Source organism: Aptenodytes patagonicus, chromosome 5, assembly GCF_965638725.1.
Source record: "Aptenodytes patagonicus chromosome 5, bAptPat1.pri.cur, whole genome shotgun sequence".
Classification (NCBI taxonomy): Eukaryota; Metazoa; Chordata; class Aves; order Sphenisciformes; family Spheniscidae; genus Aptenodytes; species Aptenodytes patagonicus.
This window is the reverse complement of record NC_134953.1, coordinates 69,729,145-69,747,493: the sequence shown is the minus strand read 5'-3', so window position 1 is coordinate 69,747,493 and position 18,349 is coordinate 69,729,145. Positions and strand designations below refer to the sequence as shown.

The 18,349-nt window shown below is 54.8% G+C and overlaps 1 protein-coding gene across 4 annotated transcripts; it reads right to left on the bottom strand.

Moving 5' to 3' along the window:
• Positions 1–3,424: 3,424 nt before the first annotated feature.
• On the bottom strand, positions 3,425–18,349 carry ELOVL1 (ELOVL fatty acid elongase 1). Of its 4 annotated transcripts, none has more exons than XM_076340409.1 (8): positions 18,332–18,349; positions 7,199–7,260; positions 6,545–6,735; positions 6,297–6,377; positions 6,032–6,088; positions 5,615–5,720; positions 5,318–5,454; positions 3,425–4,892 (listed from the first exon to the last, which is right to left on the bottom strand). In XM_076340409.1, exons 2-8 carry the CDS (start codon positions 7,242–7,244, stop codon positions 4,638–4,640), a joined length of 873 nt encoding a protein of 290 aa, XP_076196524.1. In that variant the 5' UTR covers positions 7,245–7,260; positions 18,332–18,349; the 3' UTR covers positions 3,425–4,637. The 4 variants fall into 4 exon arrangements, with proteins under 4 accessions (XP_076196524.1, XP_076196526.1, XP_076196523.1 ...); XM_076340411.1 differs by lacking the exon at positions 18,332–18,349 and adding an exon at positions 18,256–18,321; XM_076340408.1 differs by lacking the exon at positions 18,332–18,349 and adding an exon at positions 18,256–18,273 and having other exon boundaries at positions 7,199–7,309.

Genomic DNA, 18,349 nt, shown 5'->3' with positions numbered 1-18,349 from the left:
AAGGGAAGTGTTAGGGGACAAAGAAGGTCTCTGTATCCATGTGTCTGCTCTTGGTTTCTTTTAGAATAAAGGGTTAGAGCCTGGGCGACTTCCTAGCCTTCCATCCCTGATCAGAGCATGCCAAAGCTGACCCTTCCCAGGGCTCCAGCCCTGCAGTGAGGCTAGGAGGAAGTATCCCTGACTTGCCTCAGCTTCCACAGTGCAGTGAACCAGCTCTAAACTGGCCCCTGCCTAAGAGAGGGCCCTCTGCCCAGCTGCTGCCTGCTTTGGTGCCAGCTGTGGGGGGGGGGGAGCAAGGCTCAACTGAAAGCACAGTTTGTCTGTGTCCCCAGCTTCTGCTGTGTCCTGCTTCTTGGCCAGGTGGGCCTTCCTGTGCCTCTGCAGGCAACTACCAGCAGTGATCACCTGTGCCAGAGCAGTCTGGGGACTTGTTCTTGGCAGTCTGAGCTGTAGTGTCACCTGCAGACAGCAGTTAGTCTTGTTCTGCTACATGCAGCCTCTGTGCTGCAGCCAATGCTGCCTGCTCTTACAGTGCTAGGGTAAAATAGCTATTCTTGCAGTGAGTTTAGTACTGAATTTAGGAGCCAAATGCTATTGGAAAGAAAGGGGGGGCTGGAAACATATAGTGACAGCTGTCATCAGCCCAAAGGCCAGAAAGGGGCTGGCAATGGGCAATGGCGTGAAGCCTGATGCAAAACAAAAGGTTAGTTTACATTGCCACAGCCAGCCTGGACATCACGCAAGAGACTCCCAAAGCACCATCAACCTGGTGCATGGCCCTTAGTCATATACTCTTCCAGCAGCCCTGATCTCTGTCCTCCCCTCCTGCTGAGGGGAAGCCCTGGTGCCAAGCTGAGGCTGCATGCAGGGAAGCAGGCAGCAGGGCTCAGCTGACACCTGGTAGAGCTTGACTCCCCAGCACTTGGAAAATGCATTTTTTTCCAGGCTCAGTTGTGCTGGTACAAGTTGCAGGGAGCATATTTGAGCCTTTATCTGAGCAAGAGCCAGCAGGACCACAGCTGCCATGCTGCACTATATATTGGAGCCATGGTGTCTGAGGTTGCAGGGCTGCCCCAGACCCATCAAGCCTGTCCTTCAGCTGCACCAGCACAGCCAGGGGCTGCCCAGCTGATTAGCACCTTGGCCTGTGCAAAGCAGCTCAACAAAGCTTGTACCTCCCATCAGCCTGTGATTAGCTGAGGGTAGATTATTAACCATTTTCACCTTCCTCTTAGCACAGCACCACACTGTACCTCGCACCAGGCTCCTGCTCTGCCTCCTGAGTTTTAAGCCAGCTAGAGCCTTCAAAGGTGGGCAGTGTTGGCACCAACTTGTACTGTGCCAAGGCCAGCCCATGTGCACCCCACACCTACCACAGCAGCCCTGAACCTACTGCTGAGATGGGGGGCACAGTCTCAAAAAACAGGTTACAGCAGCTGAGCCCAGCACCTTCCCAGGGGGACTGTTGGTACATCCCCATTTGGCCACCTGCAGAAGAGCAGGGGAGGAAGAGGCAGCTCTCCTTCCTCTTCAGAAGCAAATCCTAGGGCAGCAGCTGGATCTAATGGGGCAGGAACCCACATGCAAGGTTTGGCTCTTCCTCAGAGCTGTGCTGCTGTTGTAGGAGCCCTGCCCCACACCCCTGCAGCTTAATGCTGGGAGTTAGTGCAGCCTTGCTCTGTGGCCCACAGCAGATTAAGGCTTCCAGTGGTTCCTGACCCTGGAAGGAAAGCTTTACATGCCTGAAAGCTGGTGTAGTTTCTTCACTCCCTTGTAATGGCAGTTTATCTTTCTCAGACAGAGCCTATCTTGTCTCTCTCCTTAGCACATACCCACCCCCAGAAGCTGTCTATTACACACCCCTTGAATGTCCTGAGCGTTACTGGAAGGTGATGATATTGCAGTGTCTTCCTTTGGCTCCACGCTGGTCCTACTGCCCTGGAGAGAGGAGGAGCAGAGGAAAGAGCTGGGCACTGACCCAGCAGGCCCAGGAAACACTGCCGTATAAGGTGTGAATTCAGTTTGGAGCAGCAGCCCAGACTGACCATGACAGCATATAAATTACCAGCCCATGGAAAGATCACAGCTAACAGGAACAATTGGAGGAAGGGAGAGCAGAGCACACATAGGGAACAGCCCATTTTAAAATACCAAGCATAAGTAGTTTAAAGTATTGTTACTATTTTGGGCAAAAACAAAGAAAGACAGGCCTGTCTTTACCAAGAGCCAGCTGTCGGGGGAGAAGGAGGCTAGACCAGAAAAGCTCTATCTCAGCTGGACTGTCACCTACAGCTCCTGAAGTGGCACCTTCTAAGCATCAAACTAATGTTACACACCACTTCAGCAGGGACCAGAACAAGCTCTCCTGCCAGTCCTTGCCCACAGAGAAGCAGCAACAACTGGGAGAACACTACACAGTGCAGCAGCCAGATCCCATTTTAAGGCTTCATACATACAAGGGCACTGAGCCCTGTAAAATGGGGTGATGCCCATGTGCAGTTAGGCATATTGGTCATACCAGTTCAGCTCACTTGAAGAGGTTTTCCTACATTTCAGAGCATAGCCTTGAGGAATACAGCAGCTCAGGCTGTACTTGGCTCACCCCAAGCCCTGCTCTAGGGCTTTAGCTGGACATCCACTAAAGCCCTCCCACACCCCAACCAAACCTACAGTGAAACTCAGCTTCTGGAGGCCTGCTGGTCTAATGCACTCCTCCCAGCTGCAAGCAGCCCAGGCAGCTACCCACACCTCTTCCCAGGCTTGAGTCAGGACCTAGGCTGGCCTCTCTCCAAGGGGAAGGGGAAGGCAGCACTGTACCCCAACAGCACTGAAGGGAAGCCAGACTGTCTCAGGTGGTAGACAGGGCAGAGCCCAGCCAGGAAGATGTACTGCTGTAGCAAGAGCACAGCAGCAACAACATAAACCTCCCTCTGACCAGCCTCATCTGTGTTCTGCACAGATCCACACTGCAGGGGCATTCACAGATGGCAGCAGCTTTAGCTTCAGTAGATGCAGAAAAGAGTCTGCTCTTTCCCCATCACCTGGGTTTCCAAGGTCTCCATTCCTTGCTCTGCCACAACTCAGCTGCCCAGGATTTCTGAAAAGCAGCAGCTCCTCCTGGGCAGCTGGCCCAGGTCCCAGCCTGCACCCATGCTCCACCCCAGCCATTCTTTCACAGGGTGGAGCCACTTTCACAACAGGAGCCTTGACACATTTCCTGCCCTGAGCACTGCTCTACCAGAGCACTTTGGAAACAATCTGCCATCTGCTTCATCAGCACACTGCTATCTCCCTCTCCCCCCCAACACAAACCTGCTACACCAGCTGCTTCTCCCAGCCCTGCCTCCAACCACACTGGGCAGGACCATGCACCTGGAACAGCTTCTGAGCACTGCAAGCCAGGAAAAACAAGAGGGCAGAGCCATTTCTCCTTCTGTTTGTTTATTTGTGATAGAAGAGCAGCCCAATCTGACAGGGCCTGGCTCCTTCACCTCATCCTCAAGGCCACCAGCATGGTTTTGGTTACAGCCAGAGCAGATGACGGGCACCAGGCCCAGGAGAGCTGCTGCACTGCCCTGCTGTAGGGCAGAGTACACCTTCACCCAGGCCCAGTTGGATCCACAGAGGCAAGAGGTGCTCACTATTACACCACAGCAGGGCATGCTACAACCATCCTCCACTGTGCTCACACTGGGCCAGAGCAGGCCTGATCCCAAGCAGGAGAGCCTGGGAGCTGATTCTAGAGGCAATTATTGCTCAAGTCTTGAGTTTGCAGGAATGGAAGTGGTCCAAGGCAAGGCTGAGCTTGGCCTCCCCCACTCTGGAACAAGCCACCAGCTGCCATACAGGATCAGGTAAGTGTGGCTAAAGCACACACTAAGCACCCAGCCCAGGCACCTAAAGGCAAGGCAACCCAGGCTTATTGTGTGGGGGAGGCATTTCAGGCTGTCACAACCCCTGCTATGTACTAGGCACAGGGCATGTGTACTGTACTGGGCAGGTCTGGGCCCTCAAGTCCCATATGCACTGCCCCTACATTCTCCACAGCCACACCTAAGCACAGATATGCCAGGGCAGGACCCCCCCACCTGGGCACACAGGAACCAGAAGGGACATGCAGCACTGTGGCATGGAACAAGGTGACACAAGGCATGGTAGAGCAGGAGCACTCACACTTGAGCTGGCAGCAGCAAGCAACCAGGGGCAAGTCTGCTCATCTACACAGGCTCTGATGAGACAGGGAAGAGGAGAGGGCACCAGGGCAGGGACCAGCCTCTTCTTTTGGTCCTACTCAGAAGGAAATGGCCCTCAGGCAGAAGGGCCAGATGTAGGCACTTGGGGGAAGTTCCTTTGGAAACACTGGAATGGGACTGCAGCCCCACAGCTGTGATGCAGGCAGCTGCCTCTCTGCTCAGCAACACTGAGAAACAGCACAAGCCCTCCCAGGAGCAGGAGAAGTTGCCCATGGCTGCTCAGAGCAGAGGGGCTGGGCATGCAGACAGAGGACAGCAGGGCTGGGCACGGGGGTACAACAGTCTGTAGGCACTTGACTTGGCTAGTGGCACCCAGGAGCAGGGGAACAGGTCCCAGCTGCCTCTGCCCCGGGGCTCTCATTGGCTCTGGGAGGGCCTTGCCCTCTAGTTGGCTTTGACCTTGCCGTTGGCAACAGTGCCATTCTCATGGATGCTGCTACCGTTGTGCTGGGCTGCTTGCTGAGCCACCCTGGGCAACCGTTTGCCCTTGGTGTAGGACTGGTACCAAAAGTTGGAGAAGAGGATGAAGAAGATGGTCCCATAAATCCAGATGAGGTGGATGAAGATGGGGAACTGGTACTGGCAGCTGGGCATGAAGTAATACTGGGAGATGTGGACGGAGACAATCACAAATTGTGCCTGGGAGCAAGGCAGAGCAGGGACAAGTTATCCATGGGAGAAGGGTCAGAGAATCCCACTAGAGATCTTCTTTCTAAATGAAAGCAATAGGCTCCTTTCCCACTCTGAAGTAGAGGGCCTTATAGTGAGGCACAGACAGCAACAGCTGGAAGAGGCAGGCACAAGTATCAAGGCAGCATGTGCCTCTCGCCCTCCCGACATGGCTGCAGCCCAGGGGCAGCAGGCTGAGCAGCACCCATGCCCTAACCAGGCCAGTAGGGCTATCAGAGGTTCACAGTGGGCCAGAGCTGCTAGAAACCCAGAGTGAGAGGCTGCAGAAGAGACAGCTACAGCTGCTGGCTGCACCTTTCATAGGTGCTAGGGCTGGCCTGCCCCTCACATCAGAGATCTGAGGGCACATGCTCTGCTCCACAGCACAGACTCACCAGCTGGATGGCTGTGATGTGCTTCTTCCACCACAGGTACTTCTGAAAGGCAGGTCCCGCTGCTGAGAGCCCGTAGTAGAAGTACATGACAACATGCACCATGGAATTGATCATGGCATGGAATGAGCCCATTCCCCCTGTTAAGACAGATTTTCATCAGCATAAGTCAATCCTCCACAGCAATTAGCACTACAAGGAGCTCCTAGGAGCCCAGCAGGGCCAAAAAACCCTTCTCAGCACGCTGGGGCAAATCCCACCCTTTCCCCAAGCTGGGCACCCAGACAGTTTCCATTTTACCTGGACCAAACTTTGCTCCCCACCACCAGCTCCAAGGCAGAACAGAGTGGTGGAAGAGGTGCAGGAATGTGACCTGTTCATTCTTCTTCCGCAGGACAAAGATCACCTGCAATGAGAGCTCAACAGCATCAAGGACCTGCAACCCTAAGAGCAGCTAGAGCAGGCTGGGCCACTAATTCACAGTGTCTGATCTCAGTGATGCTCCCCCCCCCCACTCTAAGCTCACTGCCACCGCACATTAGGTCACCCCACAGCTTCCAGAGCTATAACGTGCCAAGAGTGGCCTCCTTGGCAGTGATGCCAGACAGAAGCTCTGCCAGGTCAGACTGGAAGGGCTGAAGAAAGCACCTACCCCAAGTACACTGGGCCCCAACTCCCTGCCCAGCAAGCAGTGACAAGGCCTCCTCAGCAACTTACCGTGTCTGTCAGTTCAATGAACTTGGAGAAGACAAAGAGCCAAGCAACACTGACCATCTGTAACAGAACAGGTTACCATTAGAGACCCACCTCAGCCTGAACATGCCCAGTGACCAAGGGTCTCCATACAGTAACCCTGGGGTAAAACCAAGAGCCAGGGACTGCAAGTCTTCTGCCTCAGAAGAGGCAGGTAGCTGTGATCTCGCTGTCTAAACACAAGCGCTAAAGGCCATCCCCACTTATTGGGAGAGGGATGAAAACTCACCCTGAGGGCCTTGGGGTCCTGTGAGAAGTCCACAGGGTCACATCGCCAGGTGTACCCAGTAAGCCACCCTGACATCAGGAACTGCAACAAAAGCATCATCAGGGTGAGGCCCAACACATCACCCCCTGCATGTACCAAGCCCTGCGCAGAAGGGCAGGGAACAGCCTGCAAAAGGGCTCTCCATCACCCACACAGCCTGCATGGACTGCTTTATATATGCCACACAAAGCCTACTGCTGACAACTCACCTCATAGACTATGTAAAGTGAGAGTCCCACCAGAAAGAAGTTGTATAGCACCATGAACTTCTTCAGGTTTAAAGGCTTCCTGTTGGCCATTAGCCGGGGACCCAAGGATAGTACAAAGTAGACATATGCCAGAAGGATGCCCATCACAAGGAACGGGGACTGCATCAGTGGATAATCGGCAATGCGGGGGTCTGCAGAGAGAGCCACGGTGCAGGGCAGTTAGCATCCTCACCCCAGTCTACTGCCAGCAATGCTGCTGCCAGAGTGGAGGCAAGGACATGGCAATCCTGTTCTCCTAGGACAGGAATGTGTGTGTGTGGGGGGGGCAGTCTGGGAGCAGAGGTTGGTGAAGCCAGCCAAACTCAGTAAGGTACAACCTGAAGCCATGCTGCAGGGCAGCCCAGAGACCCTCTGCCCAGAAGGGCACAAGTGCCCCAAAAGGGCCTGCACAGGCACTGAGGCAAGACAACCTCACAACAGGCAGCCCAAAAAACCCAGAGCTGTACCTACATCAGGGCAGAGGCAGGATATAGCCAGACTCAGACTGCTTCAGGGATGACAGACCACCCCCCTGTGTCTGTGGGGGGCACAGTAGTAAGTAAGTAAGGCATGTAGTGCCACCTGCCCTGCAGCTGGGCAGAGCCAAACACTCACCTGCTTTCTTCATGAAGTCCTGATACATGGTCACAATCCCCTCCATGGTGGTGGCAGTATCTCTGTGGAGAGGAAGGGCAGATCATGCAGCTGTTTTCCCAGGAGAGCCACCTGCAGAGCACAGCCCTGCAGATCAGCAAATTTCAAGCACAGCTTCAGAAGTACAGTCATGTATCTGGCCAGCATTGCTCTCAACTGACCACATACCAGCATCCACAATTCCAGTTGAGCCATACACTCCCCACTTCTCCTCACTGAGCCTGGCCCTGTCTCCCCAGCTCTGCTGGGAACCCCACCATCCACCACCAGCAGTCCTTCCAAGGCAGGATCCTAACATTTCAAGCCAGCTAGGAAAGCTTCCAACCTCAGTGCCATTTCTCCAGCCCCTTAGTCTTGCTCCTGCTGTACAGGCTCCAACATTATCACCCACAACAACCATGATATTGCCACCAACCTTGCCACCCATACCCACCCAGCACACTGGTCTGCCTGACCCTGGTGAAAGGTCTCCAAGGGAGATGCAGAGCTGGCCCACACTCTCCACAGAGCAGTGCCTTTATGATCAGCTTTGGGCTCCTGCCCACTGATCCCCATCAGAGAAGCAACACAGCATCACTGGCAGACCCACTGCATGAGGAAGGAAAGCCATCAGAAACACACCAGTTTCTGATCTCCGAGTTCCTGGTTTCACATCCTTGCATAAAACCCTCCTGACAAGAGCTACTACCCCATAACCCAGCACCTCAGAGGCTAGGTGCATCCTACTTGGCAATGACATTTCCACTACCCTTCCAAACAGAGGACAGTATCCCCAGTTAGGGGAGAAAGCCACAGGAGAAGGATATAGGGCTGCAGGGAGAAGGACTGGCACTCCCCACACTCACTCAGCCTCACTATGAGCACACACCAGACAGCAACCCAGATGGACACTCTCCAGAAGAGCAGGAAGGGCCCAGGCTCTTGCTGCTGCAGGCAAATTTGAAACACCCTCACCCAGCTCCCTGTGCTTCCCAACCTCTCCCCAGCCTACAGGAGGCCAGAGCAGCAGGAAGGGAGGCAGAGCACAGGCCCAGCCTGACCTGACTCACTCACCTGCAAGGGAGGCATTCCCCACAGCTGCTACCAAACAGACACTCCACCTACCCCTTCCTCCAGGAAGGTGCACAGGAATCATTGCCTACACACAGGCCTGGGGAAACAGGTCCCCAGCCCAGTCTCCCCAGGAGGCTTATTGCTGCTGCCACCAGGAAGCATGCAGCCTCTCCCAGACCAGCAGCCACGAGGCTGAAGCCAAAGTAACCTTCTTCCCAGTAAGGTCCCAGCTCAGAGTATCCAGCAGCCACTGCCGCCTCAAGCTCTCACCAGCCAGCACCAGCATTGCTCCTTCAGCTTCGCTGCAACAGGAAGAGCTCAAAGTGCTCTTTGCTCTAGCTGGGACCCAGGCAGGACAGCAGCAGACACTACCTGTGCAGTGCTACCAAGCACCTACATAACAGGCTTCACTGGCAGCAATCTTCACAGGGGCCTGGCACACACCATTCTGGCTCACCATTCTCTGGAAATCACTTTACTGCAGCAACAGTACTGGCTCTGTGCCTGCCCAGTCATACCCTGTGTGCTCCTCCAAACTGGGGAGTGCCACCCAACCTCCCTGCAACAGCAGTGGGGTGAAACAGGACTCCCCCTTCAGCCCCAGCCCCCAAAGTACCCATTCCTCCAAGCAAGGCTCCAGAGCAGCCTGCACAGCCACACACCCCTGGGACAGAGCCCAAGAAGTTTTGCTGTGCTTCAGAAAGCACAGAAGGTGGTTCTTTATGCCACCCTGGAGGCAGCTGCAGCAATAAGGCAAAGCCCACTCAGGACTGATCTCCACACCTCAGGGGCACCAGCAGCAGAACAGATCCTCACCTTCCCAACCCAAGGTTTCAAGGGGTTTAATAGCAAGTAATACTCACTTATAGTATCACCGTGATACAAGTAATATTTAAGGTCCTGGGCACTGCCAAGATTATCCACTCTCCACGTCCAGCAGAGGCCAGAAAAGCATAGCAGGAACTACAGCATCCTTGAGAGCTACTCAAGGCTCCAGCTGTGGGAAACGCAGTAAGTACAAGTCCTGAAAGCTGCTAAGCTCTATGTTGCTTTAAAGGCTAAAAGCAAGCTCCAAACTTGTCTGTCTAGTTTCAGCTTTCAACCACTACATCCAGCTACACCTTATTTGCTAGATTGAGGAGCCCTCAAGAGTTAGTTCCCAGCACAGGTACCTGACTACTCAAGCTCTGTGCTTATCTTATCAAGCTGAATGAGTCAGCCTTACTACAGGTCCAGGGCAGAGACAAGACTCCTGTGGAGCACTTGCCTATTTTGGGCAGGCTAGGATGAGAAGATAGCATCAGTTGCCCACGAGCTTAGAGCTACATCTCACACTGCAGGGAAACACTTGAGCTCAGGCACTACAGATTACTTTGCTGATCCTGATGCCAGCGAGGCTCCAGCACCACTGGCCAACTGGGACCCCAGCTCAAAACAATTCAGGATCCCAGGACACTGGGGACTTCGGTAAGAAGACACACTGCAGTTTTGCCCTGACAGACCTGCTGAAGGCTGCACAGAGCACACAGCAGACAAGGGTCATCCTGGCAGCAGCCCTGAACCCAGACAACTATCCCCCCAAGCAGTGGGAGAAGCCCACTTCAACCCAGCACTAGCACAGAAGTCCCCACCAGTGTGAACAGCAACAAGTCCCTCTTACTGCTGTGTCTCGTGAGGCTCCTCCAGCACTCCTACAGCCATATGTGCCACAGGGAGAGGGGAGGCATTGGGCTTGTCCTGAACATGGGCTCTGGGCAAGCACCAGGACAGAACTAGCAGGATTATGCTACAGGCCCTTATGAAAAGGACCTGTGTGTTTTCCACAGCTTCCCTAAGCAGAAAAACATCCTGCTGCATTCAGCTAACAGAGCAACCACATCTCCAGGGAATGCCTGAGGTCTTCAGGTCTTTGCAAGACCTGGTATCCACACTGGCACGCTACACTGTCCTGCATTAGACAGAAGCTGAAGTGTGCCTTGCTCAGTGAGCAGATGCAGATATGTCTCACCCTCCTCTGTCTCCCAAGGCGCAGCCACTGGCCTTGGGGGGTTGGCAGTTGAGCTGCAAAGGGGGAGTTGTAGAGCAGGCCCAAGCATTACCTTCACTAAGCAGGAGGATGCAAAGTGCACTGGCCTGCCTGAGCCATGATGGCTCCATGCCAGCCTTTCTGCTGCAGGCAGGGGTTTTCTAGCACAGAGCAGCAAGTGTCTGGGAAGCTGAACTTACTCCTACCATTTCCTCTGTGCACACCACCAGCACTTAATGTCCCTCTGCACTTTGACAGAGGTTCACCACCCAGCCAGGTATCTGCTCTTACTGCCCTCCATGCTACACCACACATTGCAAGCATTTACAGCTCAGTAGCTGGTACCTGTCCACTCTGCACAGGGGAGACATTTACTCCTCCCAGATCCTGATCCTCTTGGGCAAGGAACTGGAAGGAGATGGGGAACCCAAAGCTGAGCCTTGAACAGCTGAAGAGAAGTCAAGCAAACAGGTCCAATCATCCCAAAGTACCAGGAACCCTTGGGGCCCAAACACACCCTGCACAATACCTAGAGACCTTGCAACACATCTCCTTCCACCTCTCACCAACAGGTTATCACTTCCCCATCTCAGCAAGAAAGTTCTCACTATTTGCAAGCCAGAGTACCAGGCCACATTCTGCCCCAGTAGCCAACATCAAGGATTAGATACTTGCTTACGCCAAGCAATGTGTAGACTGCATATTTCCAACAAGCTATACAGCTAATTAGTGCAACTTCAGCAAGAACAGCAAGGCCCTTTATAACCAGCCCCAGCAGCCCAAGAGCAGTCAGACCACAGCACTGTGAACCACGACACTGACAGAGACCAGAGCTCAACCCGGTTAGTTTTGTTAACAGCCTCACAGGGTGCCTCTCTCCCCACACAGCAGCCATCTGCAAGCAACAGACTCAGCCCCAGCCGTCCAACCCCAACGCTCCTACCCCATCAGCATTCGAGTCAGAAATCAGTCCTGTAATAAGCGAGAAAGCAAGCCACCCTAATCTCCCCACTACTTTAATTACAGGCAGCACCAAAACAGTCTGGTAGGTGGCTGCAGAGCTGCCACCCCAGGGAGAGCTGGCACAGGGCCCTTGCTGAACTGGCTAAAGCAGGCCTGGCCCCTGTGGAGCTCCCAAAGGGGTAGCAACCCTCAAAGGTCAGGAGATAACCAGCTGGCCAGAGATCAAACCAACCCTCATCCCTGACCTACAAGCCGGCAGTGAGGCTTGCTGCCTGATGCAGCTCTGAGCTCCACAGCCTCTCGGGAAGAGGCATCTTCCTCTCCCAGCTCCTCACCACAGCACCTGCCCAGCTTCCTGGAGCTCCAGAAAGTCATTGCAGGGTCCAGCAAGGCCTGCACACAGCTCTGTGCACCCAGGAAGAATGTTTCCCAGCAAAGCTATGGAGACCTGTGGTTCAGAAGCATCTGCCAGCAGCAGTTGTTGCTGTGGAAGAGTGAGACTGACCAACACAGGGTCTGGTGGCCCCAGACCAGGCAGCACACTGAGGCTGGCACCTCAAACCATCACCAAGAACTGTCAGCCACAGCTCCAGGAGAAGCTTTCCTGAGCTTACACACAAGTGAATGCAGCAAGACAAGGAGCACAAAACCACATCTGCCCTGAACAACACACTAGCAGCAAGGCAGTCAGAGCAAGGCAAGGGGAAGAAGGAGCCTGGCCAGCCCTGAGCAGCAGCACCCTGTTCTTTATGAACTCTGCAGTGGGATCGCTCTAAGACTGAAGTTTACCATGAAGCAGAGAAAACTGGATTTGGATCTCCTCCTTCTGCCACTCTGTGCCCAGGTGAAAGGGAGAGGGGCCTGTAACCAGCCAGCGCACACTCGCTTCACACGCAGCATCTCAGGACACCAGCTCAAGCACATGCAGCAGAGAGCACTCAACAGGACAGCTGTATTCAAGTACACCTGCATTACTGGTAACAATTTCAGCCATCTCACTGAAGACTCAGTTAAGGCACTGTTGTCCACATGCTACTAAAGTTATGTTTTTCCCTCAAGAGAAAAAAATCACAGCCCAAAGAGATGCCTGTGCACCAGCTTACAGGGCACACAAGACCAGTCTAGCAGCAGAGCACGAGCCGCTATGTTTCAAGTGCGGAAAGCCATACAGCAGATTAGGGCAGAGCAGGAAAGTAGAGCTCTCCTGGCCTGGCATCTTGGCTCCGAGGACTCGGGACAGACTCTCCGATTAGAATTTGAGGACAACTAGTCCCAGAACTCTCAGCTCACGACATAACTGCAAAGTCTACAAGGGAACTTCACGCTAATACCACCAGGTAACGTTTCCTACTTGAGTCACATCTGTCTGTCACTTCCTGTGCCTCAGTTACTTCATGCTGAGTATCAAAGGACACAGCCAACAGCCTGGTACCATGCGCTCTGCATCAGCATACTTTGTAGTCAGTATAGGAGGACTGTGTTCACAGAGAATGGATGCAAACTCTCAGACCCTTGATATGTAACAGCTCTTGCAAGAGCTGCCATTGCAGCTGGTGCAGGAGTCACGCTGGCTGAGTGCTGCTCCTGGCACACTGGCTCCAAGTGGCAGGAAGTGACCTGTCTGAAGTTGAGGAGTTTCCCCAGCTTCACCAAGTGTGTGCTAATACCCTACCACTATCTCACACAGTGGCTGTGAAACCCTGAGGCCTTTGGATAGCATCCTATAAACAGAGATTAAGCTCTCCCCTTCCCATGTTCACTGGAAGCAGGGAGAGCAAGAGGAGACTCCCAGATTAGCAGGCAAGCTCTGCAGAGCCTGGGCAGTCAGTGTGGCACCCCCGCAAGCTTTCAGGGGAAGGAGCAAGCCCATTGCAACAGGATACTGGTAACCTTGCACAAAAAAAACAAGGCAGGTCATCAGACTTCAAGGTCCCACAAGAGCATATGTTGCAGTAAAAGGTCTATATGCACAGCACACACTGTTTTTTTCAGGGACAGCACCTCCCCAAGCTGATCAGGCAAACTGTTAGAGTAGGCTTACTCCTTATCACATTCAACACTGGCAGCTGCTATTCAGGGCACTGGTATCAGTACAGATGAGAGCAGTCAGGGAAAAAGCAGAGAAAAGGCAACATTAGGCAGAAAGTCTGACATAGCAAGGAACAAAGCAGTAAAGAAGCGAAGGAAGAAAAGAAACAGAGGGCGAGATACCTCCAGAAGTGGAAAATAAGGTATTTCCTTTCCAAGCTAGCCACACTGAGCTGTGTCCACTCCCTCATGCAACACCAGGTGAGGGGGGAAAGAGGTGGAGGTTGCTGGGCTCCCTTTCTGAAGGGATGGCACCCAGCAGCCCCCCCAGGGTGCACAGAAGAGCACTCAGGAAGGACAGAACTAGGCAGGCAACAGAGGAAGACAGGCAAGGTTAGACCAAGCAGGGCTGGCTCCTGACACCTGCTTCTAGATACAGGTCAAGCCTTCCAAAGCCCTCTAGCAGAAAAACACAGAGCACCCCTATCTGGAGGTGGGACAGATAGAGCATTCATCTCTGTGGTTTTAATCATTACGCAAGTGCCTCACTACAAGGCTTCACCTCTGTTTCCCACAGCCGTGTCTAATCATTACACAGTAATGACTACTGTGCTCTGTCCCATCCAGGCCTGTGCATTAATTGGACAGGCACACCAAGACAAGACAGACATTAGAAGTCTACAAAGCAAGATGCAGAAAGAAAAGACTCCTCAAATCCCTCCAACAGCTCTGTCTGGACCAGTCAAGAGGCCCAAGTGTGAACCCAGAGCCACTTCTCATCAAGACAAGGGGTCACTGCCTGGAACTCACTATGACATCTGCTTTGGAGCCCCCTACCCTCTGCACCAAGAAGGCAGTGCTGTCACACAACCACCTTCTAACAAGGAAAGGAATGTTCATTGGCAATACTAGACACCCCAGAGACTCCAGCAGCAGAGTAGAAGCACCACAGATCCCAACAGGCCTAAGGCTTAATAGATACCACCTTTGACAGGGTTCACAGCCCAACACACACACAAAAAAGCATTAGGCCTGATCATCTCCACACAGGTGTAGATGGACCACTCAAAGCCAGGGCTATTGCTCCTACTGCTGGTCCTGTACAGACAGGGAAAGCCTCTTAGGGTTAAGTAGAAGCAACATGAGGTATAACTCTGTTTGTATACAGAGCAAGTCTATTAACAAACCATGAGAGCAAGCTAGCTGATCTGATCCACAGGGTAAGAGCACTCCTTGCAGCAAGGCTGGAGAACTTGCTGCCACAGTGACAGCTTACCACCCTGATCCATCCCACAGGGAAGAATCAACCAGAAATTAAATACCCTGTGAGACGCTAAGAGAAATCAAGAACCATCAGACCCGCTTACCACCTCCACCAGCCCCAAGTCACTAAAGTCTCAGATAGCATTCAGACACAGGCCTGCTGGTGGGGAGCTGGCTGTGGCAGCTGTAGCCTGTCATCTCTGAGCAACAGCAGCCCCACAACTCCTGCAGGAAAGAGCCCTGGCTCCTGGGGACCGGCTCCTCCCTGCAGGAGCCCAGGCTGCCTCACCTGTTTGACTGGCAAGAACCAGACTTTCCAGCCCAAGTATTCCCACCATCTGACAGCCAGTAGGGCACATGCTAGCACAAATCCAACACGAAAGTACAGAAACACAGATCTCTTGGGTCATCACAAGCACCACTCCCAATATCTCCTCTAAGCTTCTTCCTAAAGGAAAGATCTCAGCCTAAGTGTTGACTGTGCTGTAAGCCCAGCAGAAAAGGGGAAAGCGTTCACCCGCAACCTTCAAGGACAGTGCCAAGCTAAGCATGCACCTGCTTCTGAGCTTCCTGGGGATGCAAAGCTTTTCTCCACCAGGAGAGAAAGGAGACACTATGCACCTTGAATAAACTCACTTATTTTCACCTCCAAAACATGGTGAAAGACCTCTAGGTCAGAGTGAGTTTTTACTCTCCTAGCCTCAGTTTTAACGGTACTTTCTCTCATATTACATTTCTGCCCTGAAGGACCATATAATCCCCCCCTATCTAACACACTTTCAGGAAACAGAGGTGAGAATACAATGCAGGGTAGAACTGCAGAGGCCCAGGCTGGGTGGGTGGCATGGCTTAATCCCCACAGTGAGATGCAGCAAGATGCTGCAACAGCTGGCATCATGCTACTTCTCAAAGGAACAGGCTGTCAGAAGCCCATGAGCTAGAGGGGCTTCCTAGGAAAGAGATAAGACACAGCAGCCTCAGTCAAGCCCCAAGGGCTCAGCCAACAGTTTGACTAAACCATCATTGAGAAGCTGCCCGGCAGGTCTGGTGGGAAGGTCAGCTCCATCCAGCTAGGAATCTGCCCTGGCTGCATTCTGGCAAAAGAGAAGGTGGTCAATTTGGGGCAGCACAGCAGGATGGATGCACTGCTGCACAGGCAATCCTGGCCTCCGAGAGGGGAAGAGATGCTCTGAGGGAATGCACTAGCGGGGAAAGCAACCAGTGTTATCCCACGCTGCCCACCGAGCATAAGAAGGTGTATTCACCTCACTTCTTCCTGCCCTTAGGACTCCAGAACCAAGGTGGTCAGTCATGGGGAAAGCACCTGACAGTCTCCCTGCAAGCAGCAGCCAGGCACTGAGGCATACAGACTGCCACCCCCAAAGCCTCCCATCCTGTCACAATGCCTGTATATTTACACTGTCTCATTTAGCCTGTTGCAGAGATCAAAAAGAAGCAGCTTTCCTAACTGCCTCTTTCATTAAAAGAAAGGAACAGGCCCACATAACAGACCTACAGACCAAGTCCAGTACTGCCTGTAGAAGGTCAGATGAGCATTTGGCCATGGTTATTAAACCTGCAGTTGCCCAGCAAGTGCAGGCCCCTGTACATGACCGCGCACCAGTCTGAGGTGAGCTTGCAGCCAGGCTACTGCTGCCACCAGAAGGATGAGAGGGACCTCCTACTCCTCCCACCAGAGTTCCAGAGCAAGGGCCAGAGGGAGGCCAAGCACCTACATGAGCCGGCACTCAAAGCTAACATTGTGTCACAGCAGCAGGGGAGGCCTGGTACTGCCACCCAGCCGGGAGGAGGAGGAGGGAAGAGCCATCTCAATGGTACATTGATGCTGAGAGCTGTGTAGGAGAAAGCCCTCCGGCCGCCGAGCAGCCAGCGCTGCCGCCAGACACTGTTCTCACCCTCCTGCAGTGAAGCCCCAGCAGACCACAGCCCTCCTCAGCTGTTCAACATCCCCACAGCTTTCAGCCAGGGCCGAGCCCAGCGGCCGCACAAGGACGGAGGGTGTCAGGGGCCGAGCGCATTCTGGGTCCCTGGGCAGTGCCGCACACGGGCCTTACTCCCACCCCCAGCAAGGCAGCTCCAGCACAGGCCCCCCAGCCCCACATCCCGCTGCTGGCTGGAGGGAGCCCTGAGCCCCGCAGGGACTCCCTCCGCCGCCCCCCCCCCGCCCGGCAGCGGGAAGCACGGGCGGCTCCCTGCACAGCCTCGGGGTGGGGCGCCGCCGGGGCCTACCGCCGCTCCGGGCCCCGGAAGCGCGATGCCGCGGCCCGGCCGAGCGCCGGCACTGCCACCAACGAGGCCCGTACGGCCGGGCCCGGGACTGCCGCCCGGCTGGGGCTGCGGGGAAGGACCGCTGCGTGACACCCCGGCGGCCGCTGGCCCCAGGGAGGCCCCGCACCGCCGCCGAGGTCACTGGGGGGGGGTTAAGCCACCTTCCAGCGAGCCCCGGCCGCGGCCTGCCCTACTGCCTGCTGGAGGGGCAGGCCGAGACAAGCCACAGCAGCTGCCCCCAGCCCCACCAGAAGTGCCAACACAGCGATACCGATCCCCTTCCCTGAAGTTGTGCAGCCCACCAGATCTTGACCCAGAGAGGAAACAAACCCCTGGCTCAGGGCCCATCTCTGCCAGCAGCAGGGGGGCAGTCCCGGCACAGCCGGGACCCTGTCCCCAGCACGGCTGCCGGGCAAAGACCTGCCGGGCCGAAGGCCAGGGTTTTTGTACCCTGCACACAACCAGCAAGGAGAGAGTCCTTCCTCCTGGCAGGCTAGGAAAGCATCCCAAGCACCACACCGAGACAGTACAGAGGGGATGGCTCTGGCATACGACTGCCCCAAAGGAGGGCTGCCCGGCTGCAGGAAGGGAATTACACCTTTCCCTGGGCACCCCAGAGGGTGCTCTGGGGGAGCAGCACCAGGCTGTGCTGGGGGCTCTGGGGACCACTGCAGCTCCTCGCACCATCAGGACCCAGCTGCTCTTAAAAACCACTTCAACAACCCAACTTTGACTCTACTTATCTTCCTTCTTTTGACACTGGCAGGTTTGCACACCACTGGCCTGTCACAAGGATCCACACTGCTATTATAGTTATCCCCCCCTCTGGGGGGGGGGGGGGGGGGGGTGACAGCCTCTGCTAGAGCCTTCCTGCCTGGTGGCAGCCGCACCCAGCCTTGCCACTTGCCAAGGGCATGCCGCAACACCCATCCCACCCATCAGGCCACAGCCTCCTCAGACTCATCCCTCCACCGCTTTGGTGAGGGGGACACCACCCACCTCCTCCCATGCCATGGAGCATCCCAGGTGACAGGGACACAGACACACACGAGCCTCCTCCAGCCTCTTCCACCCCTGCAGGCTGTTTAGCAGGTGCTAAACCAGCACATGGCCTCACCGGGGTAGGTCCCACCATCCCTGGCAGGCAAAGCTTCAATCCCAAACCAGCTAAACCCTGCTGAGGCCTCAGCACTCCACTACTCTGCAACAACCTTCGACAAACAGCCCCAAAAGCCCTTCCAGCACACACCAACAGCAAACCCCATCCCACCACCAAGCACAGACACCTCCTCCCAAGCCTCCCCCACCCCCCCCCAAAAAAATCCGAAAGGACCCCTGGGAAAGACCAGGCACCCGCAGCCCAGCCCCACCAGGCAGGGCTGGACCCAGCACCCACCGCCCCAGCAAGATGTCGTATCGTGTCCTCTCCCCCTCCACGTGTAGGGAGCACCCCCGCAGCCGCACCCACTCACCGCCGGCCGCGCCCCACT

Coding starts and splice junctions, on each gene's coding strand:
- ELOVL1 (XM_076340409.1), bottom strand. CDS start 7,244: ATGGAGGGGATTGTGACCATGTATCAGGACTTCATGAAGAAAGCAG. Junction 6,089..6,296: donor AGGACCCCAAGGCCCTCAGG/GTGAGTTTTCAT, acceptor GTTCTGTTACAG/ATGGTCAGTGTTGCTTGGCT. Junction 4,893..5,317: donor ACATCACAGCCATCCAGCTG/GTGAGTCTGTGC, acceptor CCTTGCTCCCAG/GCACAATTTGTGATTGTCTC.